Below are 15,281 nucleotides of genomic sequence, written 5' to 3'. Positions count from 1 at the left end.
GAGGGGCCCGCTCCGACTTTCAGTTTCCGGCTCCGAGAAATCCCCTCAAGCCCGCGCGCGGCGGCGGCCGTGCCTCCCGCCGGGCCTCCTGGCATCGCGCGCCCCCCCCCGCCCCCGCCCCTCGACCTAGACCCCGAACCCCAACCCCAAACCCCGCGGCGCGACTCACCAACCGCCGCCGCGCGCCCGGAACTGCCTGCCCGCCTGCCGCCGCCGCCGCCGCCGCCGCCGCCGCCCCGCCCACGAGCCCGCCTGATGGACTGATGTGGAGACCTACCAGGAGAGCGCAGGAAGCCACACAGGGCCCCGATTGACCAGCTTTCTCCCCCGCCCCCTGCCTCGGGCCCTCCCTCCTGACGGACTGACACAAAAGCCTACCAAGTGCCCGCAGAGAGCCACAGCGGGCGCCGATTGGCCAGCTTTCTCCCCCGCCCCTCCCACTTCGGGCCCTCACTACTGACTGACTGACACAACAGCCTACCAGAAGTGCGCAGGGAGCCGCAGCGGGCGCCGATTGGGCGGAGCTGACGCGGCTAAGGTACTTAAGTCGCCCGCGGACTCTCTAGGCAGAGTCCGCCTTCGTTGGCGCGGCTCACTGGCTGGGGGGGGCGTGGTCCCGCTGTTCCCGCAGAGGGTTAGCTCCAGGCGCGGGGCACCACGGCGATACCCGGCGCAGGGCTGGGCCCCAGTGTGGGTTACATTTATGAGAAAAAGTACAAATAGACGCCGCTCACCTAAAGGGTAGGAAGGCTTTAGAGGTCTCCTTTCGGAGTAGTGCAATGTTCTAGATCTAGGTAGTGGCGACGGTTGCCCGACATTACAAAGTACAAATGACACTGAATTGTAAGCTTTAAAATGGTTTAAACGGTGAATTTTATCTTATGTGAATTTCACCACCAAACAAAACAATATGCACAGCCTATGGCACATGGACACACACGAGTGGAAATATTTAGAAAGGAAGCGCTGGTCTCGACCAGAAAAAAGGGGCAGCACACTGCCGCTAAGTGTGTGACCTGAGGACAAGCCGTTTCTCATCTGCTAAAGGACAGTGGGGACAATTTGGATTCTCTCCTGTGGAATACAGCTTTCTAAATACCTGAGAACAGCGGCTCATCTGATACCAGCACCCAGAAGTGGGGACCGCTCTCCCCATTTTGCAGAAAAGGAAAGATTACGAGAGGCAAGACTCCTTACCCAGGTCACACAGCACACTGGGCACCCCCGCTCCAGGGGGAGCATCTGAAGCCACGCAGACTGTTCAAGGACAGAGTAAACGACACAGGCAGGCTGTGAAGCCACATGGTGTAAAGGGTCCACACTGTGTCCAGAAGTACTCACATCACACTGCATAAATCATTACTAGGTTTGGAGTCGGAATCCCCTGATCCCAAACGCCACATCCCCGGGATACAGCAGCAAGGCCACTAGGCCTCCATTACAAGTTCCGTGAACTTCAAGGATGAGTTTGCCACCAGCAGCCGTGGAAACCTCCTCAGTCCCCACCTACGCGTTCCATGAGGTTTCCCTCAAGGCCCATAACTAACCAAGCTCTCAGGTGTAAGGAGGTTTCTCCTCCCGGGGTCTGGGGGGCCGAGGCCATCCTGTGAACCCCCTGGCAGCACGGAAGGAAGTGGCTCTTGCTGCAGAGAGGAGGTCCCCCCCCAGCAGCACCCCTCTTTCTTCAGGGTAAAGTGGAAGTTGTTCGCCGGCCTTCTGCAGTGACTCCCTGGGGAGGGTCAGACCTCACTCACCCTTCCAGCATCGGGGACAGCACAGGAGCGCTGGGCTCAGGGCCCCCTCAGCCCACCCTGCATCCCGAAGAGATTTCCTGGACGAAGGTCTTGCTTCCCGGGAAGGAGGCTGCCTGCAGCCTTCGGCACTGACAGGGCTGAGCCCATCTCGAAGGACCTGGCGATGCTTCCAGCATGAAAATGATTTCATATCTCTCAGACTGCCAGTTTCAGAGGATTTTCCTGAATACATTGTGTGTGTGTGTGTGTGTGTGTGTGTGTGAGAGAGAGAGAGAGAGAGAGAGAGAGAGAGAGAGAGAGATTCTGACAACAGGCCCCCGAGTTGAGACTGGGTAGAGGGAGCCTCGGCAGGGAGGGGCTGCTGACTGAGAAGCGGCCAGCCCACCCCCGCCTGCCAGCTCAGAAGGGTGACACCTCGATCCAGACGGGCTGGAAAAGGGATGACTCACTCTGGTCGTCGGGCAACTCAGGGGATTCCCACGCGGGTTCCTTCCTGCCAAAAAGAAAGCAAAACTCAGCCTCTGATGCAGCCAAGCAGGTAGGTGGCTGGGACAGCCCCGAGCAGACCCTAGAGGGGGCCTGTGTCATCCACCTGCTCCCTGAGGGCTGGGGTCTAGGGCCTCTGTCCTGTGCCTCAGTGCCCCCCAGAGAGAGGCGTGGGCCTGGCTACAGATCCGGGTCGATGCTGCGGTGGATGCTGGCTTTTCACAGCTCGCCGGCCAGGCAGGAGAGGCCCCATCAGCTGCCCACTGGGCCTGCAGACCCCGGGGGAGGGTGCTGCCGCGGCCACCCACTCTGCCCCAAGGCCCCCTCTCCCAGGCCCCTGGCGCCTGCCACGCCCCCTTGGCTTTCCTCCCTCGGGTCCTGGTCTGCGCCCAGGACATTTCTGAATGCTGGTGGCACCTCCGCTCCCCACTGGCATGGCCAGTCCCCTTGGACATCTCACTTCCCATCCTTTACACACCCAGGCCTCTGGGAGACAGCACTCAGGGCCAGGAGGCAGGAAGGCCGACATGGGCCCCCACGTAGGACCCTGGACATGGGCTGCCCCTCCTGTGCCCGGTGCTGTCCCCAGAGCAGAGGCCGGCACTGAGCAGAGCCAGCCTCCCAGTACAGCCCACTTCCCGTCCTGAGAGCTCGGCCCCGCTTCTTTTCTCGCTTTTCAGATATTTGAAGGTCAACCGGGGGCTGCAGCTTCTGAAAGGAGCTGGTTTCACTCTCACTGTGTAGTCACCTGATGGATGCGTTTCCAGAAAGGCCGGCCTCCAGCTCTGCCCAGAATTCCCCTGCCCGGGAGTCAGCCACAAGGGGCTCCCCCACTCCCCCTCCTGGAAGTGCACAGCCAGCACCGTCCCTCCCCAAGAAAAGGAGAAAGACGAGGCTGGTGAGACCCCGCAGCTGATTTCATGGCAGTAGCCAGTGCTCTGGGACCAGGACCGCCCACGCCCAGGCCCTAATGAGGTGCAGAGAGCACGGCGGTGACAGCGTGCACATAGCGCTGCATCCTCTGTAAGCAAAGGTGGAAAAGAATGGTTTCCGTGTCTGTTTGTACTCTCTGTAGACTTGGGAAGGGTGCAGGAGAAAGTAATCAATGTGATGGGGGCCAAGGAGCAGGCCATGGTCACTGTACACCATCCCACAGTTTTTAAACCACCTGATGGTACCACCGATTCAAAAGCATTTGGTTTTAAGCAACAGAAGGTCATTTCGGAAGCTCTGGAAAACACAGAAAAGTACCAGGAAGAAGGCAAAGATCACCCCAAATTCCCCCACCCTGCCCAGATTCCCCACTCAACACCCACCTCCCTTCAGCCGATCTCAGAAAACGGACGCCACCCCACACCCGGAACCGAAGGCCTGGGGGACAACCTCGCATGCAGAATCACAGGTGCCCGGGCTTCCCTGGCCAACCCTGGCCTCCGATCGCCAGGCCGACCTGGCCCCAGGGCCTTTACACCGGCCAGTGCCTTGCCGGGACCAGCTCCCTCACTCCCCGGCCGAGGGCTCAGCCTGGGCCCTCTGCAGGTCCTAGAGTCTCAGATAGAGAAGGTCTCTCCTGCTGGCCCTGTGTTAAGTGGGTCCCCCCCAACACACCCCGTGGGACTAGACTCGGTTTGTGTCCTCTGCCAGCTGGGTCATCGGAGGGCAGCGGCCTCTTCGGCCTCATTGGGGAGCAGCGGCGGGTCCGCGCGCGCCCTCTGCCGGCCACATCCGGAACTGCCGCTCTGGCCCCTTGACTCCGGCCGGACCTCCCGCCCAGGCACCGCGCCCCTGCTCCCTGTGGGGACCTTGCTCCACCGCCTCACTTCGGACCCGCAAACCGTAAGATGGCTCTGCTCACACTCGGACCCAGCAAGTGATCACCTGGCCAAGGTCCACAGCTCTGTGTCGGAGAGGCTCGGGGTGGCCCTCAGGGGTCTCCCATCACCCCACCGCAGCAGGCATTCCCCGCCCCACCACTGCCACCCTCTTCCATGGGGCTCCCACCTGTCCAGGACCCAGCATTCTTCAGCTCAGCTGGGATCTCTGACCCTGGTTCTGCCAGCTGTCAACCGTACCTCCTTGCTTCCCCAGACCCCAGGCCCATCCTTGGCAGCCCACACTCTCCAGCCGGCCCCCTCCCCTCCCCCGGCCATCTGTAGAGGCTCCGCACCCGGCTCAGTCTAAGTGGTCCTGCTTTCTGCAGCTGAAGGAAGTGGCCACCAGTGCGCAGGAGAAGCTGGCAGCCTCCTCCACTGCCCAGTCCAGCCACTCCCCGTCCTGGACCACAGCCCATCCTCTCCTCCCGCACACCTGGCCTTTCCAGTGCTCACTGGCGACACCTAGTGGATCTTTTAACTCCCCTTCTCCATGGGACCAAGTGTATTCGGTGACAACGACAATGGCTGAAAAGAAAAGCAAGCTGTGAAAATATTTTCTTGTACACAATCATGTGAATAAAAAGTAAATACATTCAATAAACAGTACACAAGAGGGGAAAGTGATGGATCAAAACTTTCTTTACAGTATGTATTTTCTCAAAAACAAGGGGAATACTCACACCAACATATCCATTTTTCACATTAATGAATAACAGTATAGACCAGTGTCTGTTTTTGAGTCTTAATATCTGCAAATTTCACAGTGCTTTTGTCACAATCAGTCCTTTTTCTTCTTGTCATGTTCAATAGAGTATCCGGCCGTATTCGTCCATCTATTTTCACTCGGAGTTGATCAAAGAATACTTCTTATTGACCTTAATAAACTTGTGGTAATTTTCTTTCACTCGAAACCACAGATGCACCAAGTTGGGAAGAACCGTATGTGCCTCCTGCAAGTTGCGATTCTGTTAATGTCTTTGGTCAAAGCCGATCCCTGGTGCCTTTCAGACATCTCCGCAGTTGAAAAATTGTAAATTCCAATGAAAACTCTGAGTGGCTGTTTAGAACGACAGGGTTGAAGTAAGTCGGGCATAGTGGTGGTGCTACTGTCACCTGCTTTGCTGTTTAAATGCAGGAGCGCAGAGTTCTGCCAGGGCTGGAAGTACACACGACACCCAAATGTTAGGAACGTCCCCCCGAAACACAGGGTGTAGCTGATTTGCATGTAGGATACAAAGTGTGCTGGAGTTTGCCGGTGCCAGCAGCCGACAGGAGACATTTTGAGGAGGAGTATTTGTATTTTATCACTGACATTATTTAGGATTACTACATGAACCTTTAGCTAATTGCATCCTATACGATCTACCCTTTGGGTCCCAGAGTGAGGGGGGCCATCAGAGGCTAGCTGCGCTGGCTCCAGGCAAACCCAGAGGCCCCGGCCCCTGAGCGGGCTGGGCTGCAGGGAGGGGCTGAACACTGTGTAGGGACGGCTGGACCCCAGAGCCCGTCTCCAACCCACACAGCGAGGCAACTTCCCTCTCCTCACTGCTATGGAAGGCAGGAGGCGATGAAACCGAGGGCTCTCTAGCCTAGGGACGCCGGGCTCGGCTCTTCCCCTTGGCGGCCACCTGGCTGGCAGTCAGGCTAAGGAGGAAACAGTGGGTTGGCCACGTGTTGCCCTTTGGGACCCTCAGACGAAATGGCTCTGTCCCACCCTGATCACCCCGAAGAGGAGCCCACCCTGGCAAGTCCTGCCACGCACGTGAGGCTCCCAGCTGCTCCCAAGGGCCACCCTCTTGGATAAGACAGACAGCCAAGGGTTGGGGCAGTTGCGTGAAAGACAGAGATCAAAACAGATGAAAGGAGGGGGAGGGAGGGTGCAGGTACCTGAAGAAAAAAAACATGACCAGAACTAAACTTGGTAACCTCAGACGGACAGAGAGAAGAATATGTGGAACAGGGTGCTATAAATCTCAGTGCCGTAGAAGGAGCAGATAGACTAGAGCAGGGAGCACTTAGAAAATAAAAATGTGATACCAAATTAAAGAAAAAAGTCAGTGAAAGGGTGGTAAGTTAAGGAAATCTCCCAAAAGTGCAGCAGAAAGAAAAGGAGTTAAAAATAGAAAAGATAAAGGGGCCTCCCTGGTGGCGCAGTGGCTGAGAGTCCGCCTGCCGATGCAGGGGACGCGGGTTCGAGCCCTGGTCTGGGAAGATCCCACATACTGCGGAGCAACTAAGCCCGTGAGCCACAACGACTGAGCCTGCGCTCTAGAGCCCGCAAGCCACAACTACTAAGCCTGCATGCCACAACTACTGAAGCCCACGTACCTAGAGCCCGTGCTCTGCAACAAGAGAAGCCACCGCAATGAGAAGCCCGCGCACCGCAACGAAGAGTAGCCCCCGCTCGCCGCAGCTAGAGAAAGCCCACGTGCAGCAACGAAGACCCAACGCAGCCAAAAATAAATAAATTAATTAATTAATAAATAAAGTATTTGACTACTAGTGAAATCTTTCCCAATTTTTTTTTTTTTTTTTGTCACAGCTTGTGTCATGTGGGATCTTAGTTCCCTGAGCAGGGATCGAACCTGCACCCCCTGCATTGGAAGTGCATTGCCTTAACCACTGGACCACCAGAGAAGTCCCAAATTTTTCCCAATTTGATGAAAAACATTAATATATGGATCCAAGAAGCTCAGCAAACCCAAGGAGGATAAATGTGAAGAATGGTATAATTGGGCACATAATAGGAACCCCCTCCCCCCCCCAAAAAAGAGAAAATCTTGAAACAGCCAGAGGTCATGTCACATCACATGCAGGGCACAATGATCAAAATAGATATGAACGACGGATGATTTATCATTGAAAACAATGGAGGTCAGAACACAATGGGACAATATTTATAAAAGACATCCTTCAAAAATAAACACGGCAATTCCTCAAAAAATTAAAACTAGAGTCACCATATGATCAGCAATTCCATTTCTGGGTACATATCCAAATAACTGAAATCAGGGTCTCGAAAAGATATGTGTACATCCATGTTCACAGTAGCACTACTCACGACAGCTAGATTCGGAAGCACGACAGCTAAATCAATGGCTGAATGGATAAGCAAATGTGGTATACACGTGCAATGGACTATTATTCAGCCTTGAAAAAGAAAGAAGTTCTGACACAGGCTACGGCACGGAGGAACCTTGAGGACGTCACGCTGAGTGAAATAAGCTAGTCACAGAAGGACAAATCTTGTAGGATTCCATTTATATGAGGTTCCTAGAATAGTTAAAGTCAGAAAGTCCGAAAGTAGAGTGGTGGGTGCCGAGGGCTGGGGGAGAGGAGGAATAGGGAATTAGTGTTTCATGGGAACAGAGTTTCAGTTTTACAAAATAAAGAGTTCTGGAGATGGATTATGGGTGATGGTTTCACAGTATCATGATTGTATTTAATGCCACTGAACTCTACACTTTAAAAATGGTTAAGATGGTAATTTTTATGTTAAGTGTATTTTATCACAATAAAACATGTTTTTTTACAGAGGGGAAAGGGATGACACAAAAGCTGGGCTGCCAGGAAGTGGGATCCTTGGGGCCACCTCAAGGGCTGTTGGCCATGGTAATCAGGAGCTGCCTTTAAATGTGTGAGTAACCCCTCCTTCGTGAGGTGTACAGACCTTCACATTTGCTAGATTTTACTGGATAGTATTTAGTTGATAACTTTTAATGCTAATTTTCACCAGGGAGCGACTTCCCTGGCAGTCCAGCGGTTAAGACTTCGCCTTCCAATGCAGGGGTTGCGGGTTTGAGCCCTGCTCAGGGAGCTAAGATCCCACATGCCTCGCGTCCAAAAAACTAAAACGTAAAACAGAAGCAATATTGTAACAAATTCAATAAAGACTTTAAAAATGGTCCACATCAAAAAAAAAATCTAATTTTCATCAGGGATACAATATTCAAGTTAATATCTTTATTTGGGAAATACAGAAATAGCCATGTTTTATCTTTGTTTTCCAGAAGGCTACAGAATTCTCTTTTTCCTTCTCCATGAATGGAGATGTGTGACACTGGTTACTTTAGTGAAGGCAAGCAGGGGATTCATTAAACAGCAGTGGTGTGGCACCTCAGGGGAGATGTGAGCTGCTCACCAGGCCTCTTGAAGCTGATTCTCCATGCCCCCTGCTGCAGCTTCGCCCCCAAAGCTACTTTCCCGTGAACCCTGAGTAAATCAGGAGCACCCAGAGCCAGGAGGGGGTGAGCATGGGTGACCCGACAGGGAATGGGTCGGAGGGAGGGGCACAGACACCTGTACCACCTGTGCCCTGGTGGTAGCTCGTGCCACAAGGACAGGGGCTGCAGAGGTCTCTGTGGCATCAGACCTGGACTCCTGAACAAGGGCCAGATGTGATGATGGCTATCCTGGCAGACACCTGCATGGACAGAAGACACCAGGGTCTAGGATGCCCCCTCTCTCGGCTGAGCCAACCAGGGCAGATGCCACACCACGGAGCTGATGCAACTTCTCCTTTGGGGATCACAGCCCTCAAGAGAGGGCCTCACTCGAGGGTTCACATGGCCGGGTGTTGCTTAAGTTCCAGGAATAGGATATCTTGACTTAAAGAGGTTAAGACCGCCATCTCTTTCTAAGCAGCCTCCTCTCTCTTCACATTCTTCCTGGGCCCGCTGCAGTGACCACAGGCATTTTTGGGACCCCACTAAGAGGAGCTTGAGTTGGGATGCACTTAGTTGGGGTACATGGGATATTTTTATGCTGTTCACAGTCTTGCTGGCCTGTCCTGGGGCAGGTACGTCTTCTACATCTGCCAACTACTACCCGCACAGCGCCCGGAACTGGAAGTACGCGGAGCAAAGGAGAAACAAGGTTTGTTGTATGAACCAAAAGGGAGTCTGTGCAAAATTTTTAGCAGAGGACTCGGCTGTTCTGACTCCGGGATAGAATGTGTGGATTTAATTACAGAAAACTCAGCCGAAGTTGGAGTCGACTCGGGACTGGCCTGTACTGTGTGCCTTCATGCCTGCCATGCATGTCAATTACCCCAAACAGGAAGAGATCTCTGCCTACATCTTGGGCAGGAAGGTACCTCTACTTACCGTCAGGCAGGAGGAAGGAAACTTCCCTCCACCCCCCAACAGCCCAGCCAATCAGAGACTGCAGCAGTCCAGCCAACAGGAAGCCTCCATTGGACCCCCAGCTCCCCAAACTCTTTGGTTATCACAGCCCGTCCCAACTCCCCCTTCTCCCTATAAAAGCAAGTTCTTCCTGTTCTCCCGATTTGCCTATGGTCTGCCACAGTTTTAATATTCTGAACTGTAATTCCTAAATATACTTGCTTTTGCTGGTAAGATAACTGGATATATATTATTAAAGTGTACACATTTATCAGAATTCCTGTGTTGTGGAGCATAAACCTATAAGAATGCTACAAAGAGTGAGCACATCTGTGCGAAGCGCAAGTATTACCCAAACCGAGGTCAACGCTAACCATCAGAGACAAATTTGATCACACAGGTTAGAAAAATGTCTGAATTGTCTTCCTGTTCTTTCCGTAAAACAATTCTGCAAAGTCATGATGTGGCATTCAATGAGAATACAACCAAAAATGTAAGCAAAAGCATTTTATGCATTCATTAATTCATACAAACGTTATTTTTCTGAATTTTGTGATGTGTGGTGTTTGTCAGTTTTTTAAAATTTATAATTTATTGACTTATTTTCTCATTATACAAGATTATCATAAAATAACTATAAAATATTACAAAATTATTGTAAAATAACTTATTCGCGTTATATTATGTATACATTATACTACATATTGTAAAGTTATGTATATATTATTCAAAATATACATGTTATACAAAAACATTCTCTTTTGTAACTAATTTTGTTTTTTATAATTTTATATATTTCCTTGGAGTCCTCCCACAAAATATATTTGCTTCAGGCCCCACCTAACCCGCACCCTGGCCCCCATCATCTTTGCATCACGTGAGCAGAACTCCAGAGAAATAGAACTTCCATTTGCGTGCCAGGTGACCAAAAAAGGCATGAAACAGAAACTAACCTCAACTACAGGAAAATCGATGAGGCTACCTTTCCCTTGCATCCAGTTTGCGCGCCCACCTTGCCCGCGAGGGGCCAGGCCAGGCCGGGGCTGCTCGATCCCCATCCCCAAAGCTGCGACCAGGAAGCCAGGTGTGGACCCCAGTCTCCCTCCCCCTACCTGCTCCTCCCCCGAGTCCCCTCTTCTCCCCTTCTCGCCCCGGCGCACAGCACCCGCTACTCGCATTTCCCCTTCCCCTCCCAGTACCCCTCTTCACGTCCTGCACCCCGACCCCGTTCCAGAGCCACCCTGCGCCGCCTCCCCAAGCCGGGTTCCCCTTCCTCCCATCCCCTCATCCTCTCGCCTCCCCGCCTACGGCCCCTGTACCTCTCATTGCCCCACATGCCCCTCATCACCCCGCAGCGCTCCCAACCGCCCCTCCAGCTGCCCCTGGCCCCCCCCCCCCACAACGCCCCCCAGCGGCCACACGCCCCGGCCGCGACTTCTCCCGCCCCACGTCACGCACCTCCGGCGTTTCCACAGATGAGCCGGGCACGGATTGGCCCCGAGCCGCGGGAAGTGCCCGCCCCCAGAGCCGCCGGCCAATGGGAGGAGGGGGCGGGCCCGAGGCGGGCGCCGGAAGCGCCCGAGCGACTAGGGGTCGTCGCGTCGCCGGGTTTCGAGCAGCTGCCGCGGAGCCGCCGGACGGATCCCCAGCGCCGCCTGCCCCGCCATGGCTGAGAGTGACTGGGACACGGTGACGGTGCTGCGCAAAAAGGGCCCCACGGCCGCCCAGGCCAAGTCCAAGCAGGTGCGGGCGCAGCGCGGGCCTCGGGGCCCAGGAGCGGCCGGGCGGGCGGGGCGGACGCGGGGCTGGGGGCGGGGAGTGGGGACTGGAGCAGGGACCGGGTGGGAGCGGAGCGGGGACGGGGGGCGGCGACGGGGCGGGGGCCGGGGGCAGGAGTGGGAGACGGGGGCGGGGTGGGGGTGGAAGGGTCCGGATGGTCTTAGGGCAGTGACACAGGCCTGCGGGCGAGGCGCTGGACCTCTTGGTGGGGACAGGTACATAGGGACTGGAGGGCAGCGGGGCGAGGTTAGCGGGGTGGACCTCGGGGCGGAGATGGGGGATGGAGCGCAGATAGGTGGTGGGTCCAGGGAAGGGATGGGACAGGGGCACGGTTGCCTGGCACCCCCGCCCCAGTCCGCTGCCGCCTGTGGAGCCCGCTGAAGCACATTGCCGCTCATAGGGGGTCCCTGGCCCCAGGCTGAGGTGGCCTAGGACCCAGCGTGCAGGTGGACCCTGCGTCCCCAACTTGCAAGGGTAGCTGGCATGCCCTGAGGGGTACTTGGGGCAGAAGGTTCCCTGGCTAGTCCATCCGGGGTTCATCTGTGAGTCGATGTGAGGGAAAAGGGGAAGGGCAGTTTAGTCCCCACCCCTGCTTGTTTCTGCTCTCAGGCCGCCTTGGGCCAGCCTTAGACATGCAGTGCCAGGTCTGGGCCAGGACTAGCTTTGGCCCTGGTGATCAGCATTCATTGACCTGCCCAGGACTTCTCAGTTAGTCAAAACCAAACTCACTCTCTTTTTTTTTTTTTTCCAAAGGAAACTTAATAGCCACAAGCTAGGAATCATGTGAACAGCTCTAGAAAGCATCTGTGCACCTGTCACACTGAGAATGTCGCACAGTCATGTCTCTGAGGTGTCAGAAGCTTCAAGAAATACGCTACATTAATATTCGGTGACTGTAGATCAGGGGGTGTCGCTGTCTTTGCTGATGTTGGGGACAGGGGCTGCAGGCTTTGTGCGACGTGCTGTCTTTTATCAGGAGCCGGATTGGCTGAGGAAGGCCAGACCAGGTCCTCACTTGACGTTCCTTCCTGCTTTTGCAGGAGAGTGTACTAGAGAGGTAAATCTATTTCAAGTGTGGGTTTCTGAAAGGAATCCATTAGCACATTGTTTTCAGCAGCAAAGATGTGAGCTCTTTCTGTTTTCCTTAGCAGGAGTTTATTGAGAGTTGCCTGGATATTTGGTTGTAGAGGGATTTGTATAACGGGCTTTGGTTTAAACCCAGCATTTGCTGGTCAGTCCTTGAAAAAGCATCAGGTACTAGGCACGTAGCACGGCGCTTAGGGGCATGAGCTCGGAGCTCACGGGCTCAAAAAGCACCAGGCGTTAGCAGTGCGCTGCCTGGCTGACAGCAGCCAAAACTGGTGTTTGCCAAATACTGCAAAGCTAATTTTGACCGAAAAACACTTGCTAATTTTCTAGGCCATCTTAGCAGCTCAGAGACGAGGAGAAGATGTGGAGACTTCCAAGAAATGTAGGTACTCGTGTGTCCACTCGCAAGACCGGGGGGTGCTCTTGGGGTTCGTACCTGCAGATACGTGAGTGCTGCCCCCGGGCTGTCGGGTGGCTGCTGGCAGCGGAAGCCGCTGCAGAGCTGGGCGACATCAGGGATCTTGAGAGAGCAGCTGTGGTTGGCGTAGGTCAGGAGGGACTGTTCTCCTCCTTAGTCCACAGATTCTGGACTTGTCCTTTGCGTGCTCTTGTCCCCACTTTGGGTGGCCTGGCCTAGCACGTCACCCTGGGCACAGGGCGCCTCTTGGGCCTGGTTCCCGTTCTGAAATGGCTCTCCTTCGGCTTCACTGCAAACCCTCTCCTCTGCTCTTACCTCGTGCCGGTCCAGGGGCCGCCGGCCAGAACAAACAGCATTCGATCACCAAGAACACAGCCAAGCTGGACCGGGAGACCGAGGAGCTGCACCACGACCGGGTGACCCTGGAGGTGGGCAAGGTGATCCAGCAGGGCCGGCAGGGCAAAGGACTGACGCAGAAGGACCTGGCGACGGTGAGCACGGCGGGTCCCCTCCTCCCAGGCCGTGGTCGGGCAGGTGGGAGGCGTGGGCTCCGCTCGCCTGGTGACTTGAGGGCTTCAGTTCGCTCTTGCCCCGGGAACCCTGAGGCCTCTCGGGGGGGCCACGCGAGTCAGCTGTAACTTCCTGAGCTGCCATCCGCTCAGACCCTCGGCCTGCACAGTGCCCCGGGGGTCGGCGCCTGAGGCGCCTCACCTGGCTGTGTTCTAGTCTCCCAGCATCTCCTTCTGGAACTGACGTGTGCAAATACACGTTCTCTTTAGAAAATCAACGAAAAGCCACAGGTCATCGCGGACTATGAGAGTGGCCGGGCCATTCCTAACAACCAGGTTCTGGGCAAGATCGAGAGAGCCATCGGTGAGTGTCCCGCCATCCTTCAGTGGGTCTCGGCTGCCACTGCCTGACCGCGCGCGGTGCGGCCACCCCTCCTGGGTGGGCTTGGTGAGGAGGGGCGCAGGAAGGCCCCTGGGGCCCCGGAATTCTCCGGAGCCTGAAGAAAATTCCCACGAGCACGCAGTGTCTGGGCGCCTCCCCCTTTGGCATCTCCCTGAGCCCCCTGTGCTGTGGGCCTCGCTCTCCCTGCCCCGCCCCCAACATTGGCGGCAGCGTGGCTCCCAGAGCGAGGAGGCCTAGTTCTGGGGAGGGGCGTCCTCTGTCCCCACAAAGATGGGCAGGCACGTGCTCTTCAGAGTCAGGCGTGGAAGCTAGTAGTGTGGTGGGCGTGGTGCTCATCGGTTTCCCGCCCCTCCACACACGCGGGAGCCGCGCGGCCCCCCACCTCCAGTGGAGCCTGGGGGCCGCGCTCAAGGGTCGGTGTGGGTGCCGCTGCCCGCTCCGGGGCAGTGGGTAGGGGTGCTGTGGAGCTTCCCTGTGCCTTGAAGACCCAGGGGCGAGCTGCAGTGGTCATGGGCCGGTGGCTCTTTCAGGCCTCAAGCTCCGGGGGAGAGACATTGGGAAGCCGATCGAGAAGGGGCCGAGGGCGAAATGAGCACAAAGCCTCGAAATCAGTGCGTTCCGGCTGATCTCGTCTGGCTGGTTCCCCTTGACCACCAGCGCCAGCGCGGGTCTCCTCACCGGCCGTGCGGAACACAGGGCAGCAGCCCTGCCCGGGAACCCCCTCTACCCGTACCTGCTGTCAAACTAACAAAACCTTGCAGCGTGTTTGCTTCTCCTGATTGTTTTCCTTCCTGTCCCCGTCCCTCATGTGGGGTGCAGAGCGCTGCCTTCCTCTCCCCCGGGGTCTGCCCTGTCACGGCTGTGGCTCCAGGGAGCTCAGAGGGGGGACCGCCTCGCACACGGTGGGCAGCCACCGTCTGGGAGGGGAGCTGCGTGTCCGGCCCGGCTCGTAGAGAAGCTAATAAACGTTTGTCGCCCTTCCTGCCGGTGCTGAATCCTTGCTGTCCGGTCTCGCCTCTTGTGCCTGCAGCTCCCCCTCCCTCTGGCCCCCAGTGTGGCGAAGGGCTGTTTGCATGAAGCACTGTGGGGGGAGTCTGAGGGCCAGGAGGGTCGCTCTGCAGGCTGTTGTTGCTTGTCACCTCTGCTGGGACGGTTAGTGGGCGTCCATCAGCTTCTTGGCACCAGACCCTGGCCCTCCCCTGGCACTGAGTCCCTGGTCACATCGTTCCGTGCAGAGCCTAGTGGGCCGGGGTGGCAAGGTGGAACCACCTGGGCTGGAGTCCAGGGAGTACCTGGCCATGCAGGTGTGGCCGTCACCTCCTCCCCTAGGACAGCCATGCCCGGGGGGCCTTCCAGACCTGGCAGGTGGTGTCTGAATCTCCCTCGTGGAAGACCAGAGCCTGGGACTGTCCCTAGGTCAGAAAGACTCAGCTCCATTTTATTAGATGAGGGTGGCGTGTGGGCGGGGACCTTGACCATGGGAGGGTGGACACGGCGACCTTTATTTGGGACAGGGGACACATCAGGGCATTCCTCCTACAAGTCCAGCTCCATGCCACCTTGGACCCAGTTAAGTGTCTGCTCCTAAGTCTGTCACCAGCAGCTCTGGGGATTTCTCTCCGTCTTAAATCAAATGCAGAATCGCCCGGTGAGGTGGGGCCCCTGATGGGCCTGGGTCGGAGTCCCACTAGGCTGGCCGGAGGCTCGCTCGGCCCGGGGCAGGGGCTTCTCAGGTCCCGCTGCGCCTCCCTCCTGGTGCCTCTAGCCCGTGGTGCCGTCTCCGGGGCCTGCCTGTTTCCAGTCTCCTGAGCCACTGAGGCACGTGGGAGGGGCCCCCAAGCACATC

General features: G+C 56.2%; 1 protein-coding gene across 3 annotated transcripts; it reads left to right on the top strand.

The window, feature by feature from the left end:
- Positions 1-10,808: 10,808 nt before the first annotated feature.
- Positions 10,809-14,414, top strand: EDF1 (endothelial differentiation related factor 1). Of its 3 annotated transcripts, none has more exons than XM_065879399.1 (5): positions 10,809-10,980; positions 12,436-12,487; positions 12,854-13,014; positions 13,303-13,396; positions 13,966-14,414. In XM_065879399.1, the coding sequence occupies exons 1-5, from the start codon at positions 10,903-10,905 to the stop codon at positions 14,025-14,027; spliced, it is 447 nt and encodes a 148-aa protein (XP_065735471.1). In that variant the 5' UTR covers positions 10,809-10,902; the 3' UTR covers positions 14,028-14,414. The 3 variants fall into 3 exon arrangements, with proteins under 3 accessions (XP_065735471.1, XP_065735473.1, XP_065735472.1); XM_065879401.1 differs by having other exon boundaries at positions 10,903-10,980; positions 12,854-12,951; positions 13,966-14,027; XM_065879400.1 differs by having other exon boundaries at positions 10,903-10,980; positions 12,854-12,960; positions 13,966-14,027.
- The last annotated feature ends 867 nt before the right edge of the window (positions 14,415-15,281 follow it).

This window comes from Phocoena phocoena, chromosome 6, assembly GCF_963924675.1.
Source record: "Phocoena phocoena chromosome 6, mPhoPho1.1, whole genome shotgun sequence".
Lineage (NCBI taxonomy): Eukaryota > Metazoa > Chordata > Mammalia > Artiodactyla > Phocoenidae > Phocoena > Phocoena phocoena.
This window is presented reverse-complemented; position numbering and strand designations above follow the sequence as displayed.

Excerpts from the sequence above, each read along its gene's own strand:
- EDF1 (XM_065879399.1), top strand. The coding sequence starts at position 10,903 with ATGGCTGAGAGTGACTGGGACACGGTGACGGTGCTGCGCAAAAAGGGC. Across the intron at positions 10,981-12,435 it reads CCCAGGCCAAGTCCAAGCAG|GCCATCTTAGCAGCTCAGAG; the intron begins GTGCGGGCGCAG and ends CTAATTTTCTAG. Across the intron at positions 13,397-13,965 it reads CAAGATCGAGAGAGCCATCG|GCCTCAAGCTCCGGGGGAGA; the intron begins GTGAGTGTCCCG and ends TGGCTCTTTCAG.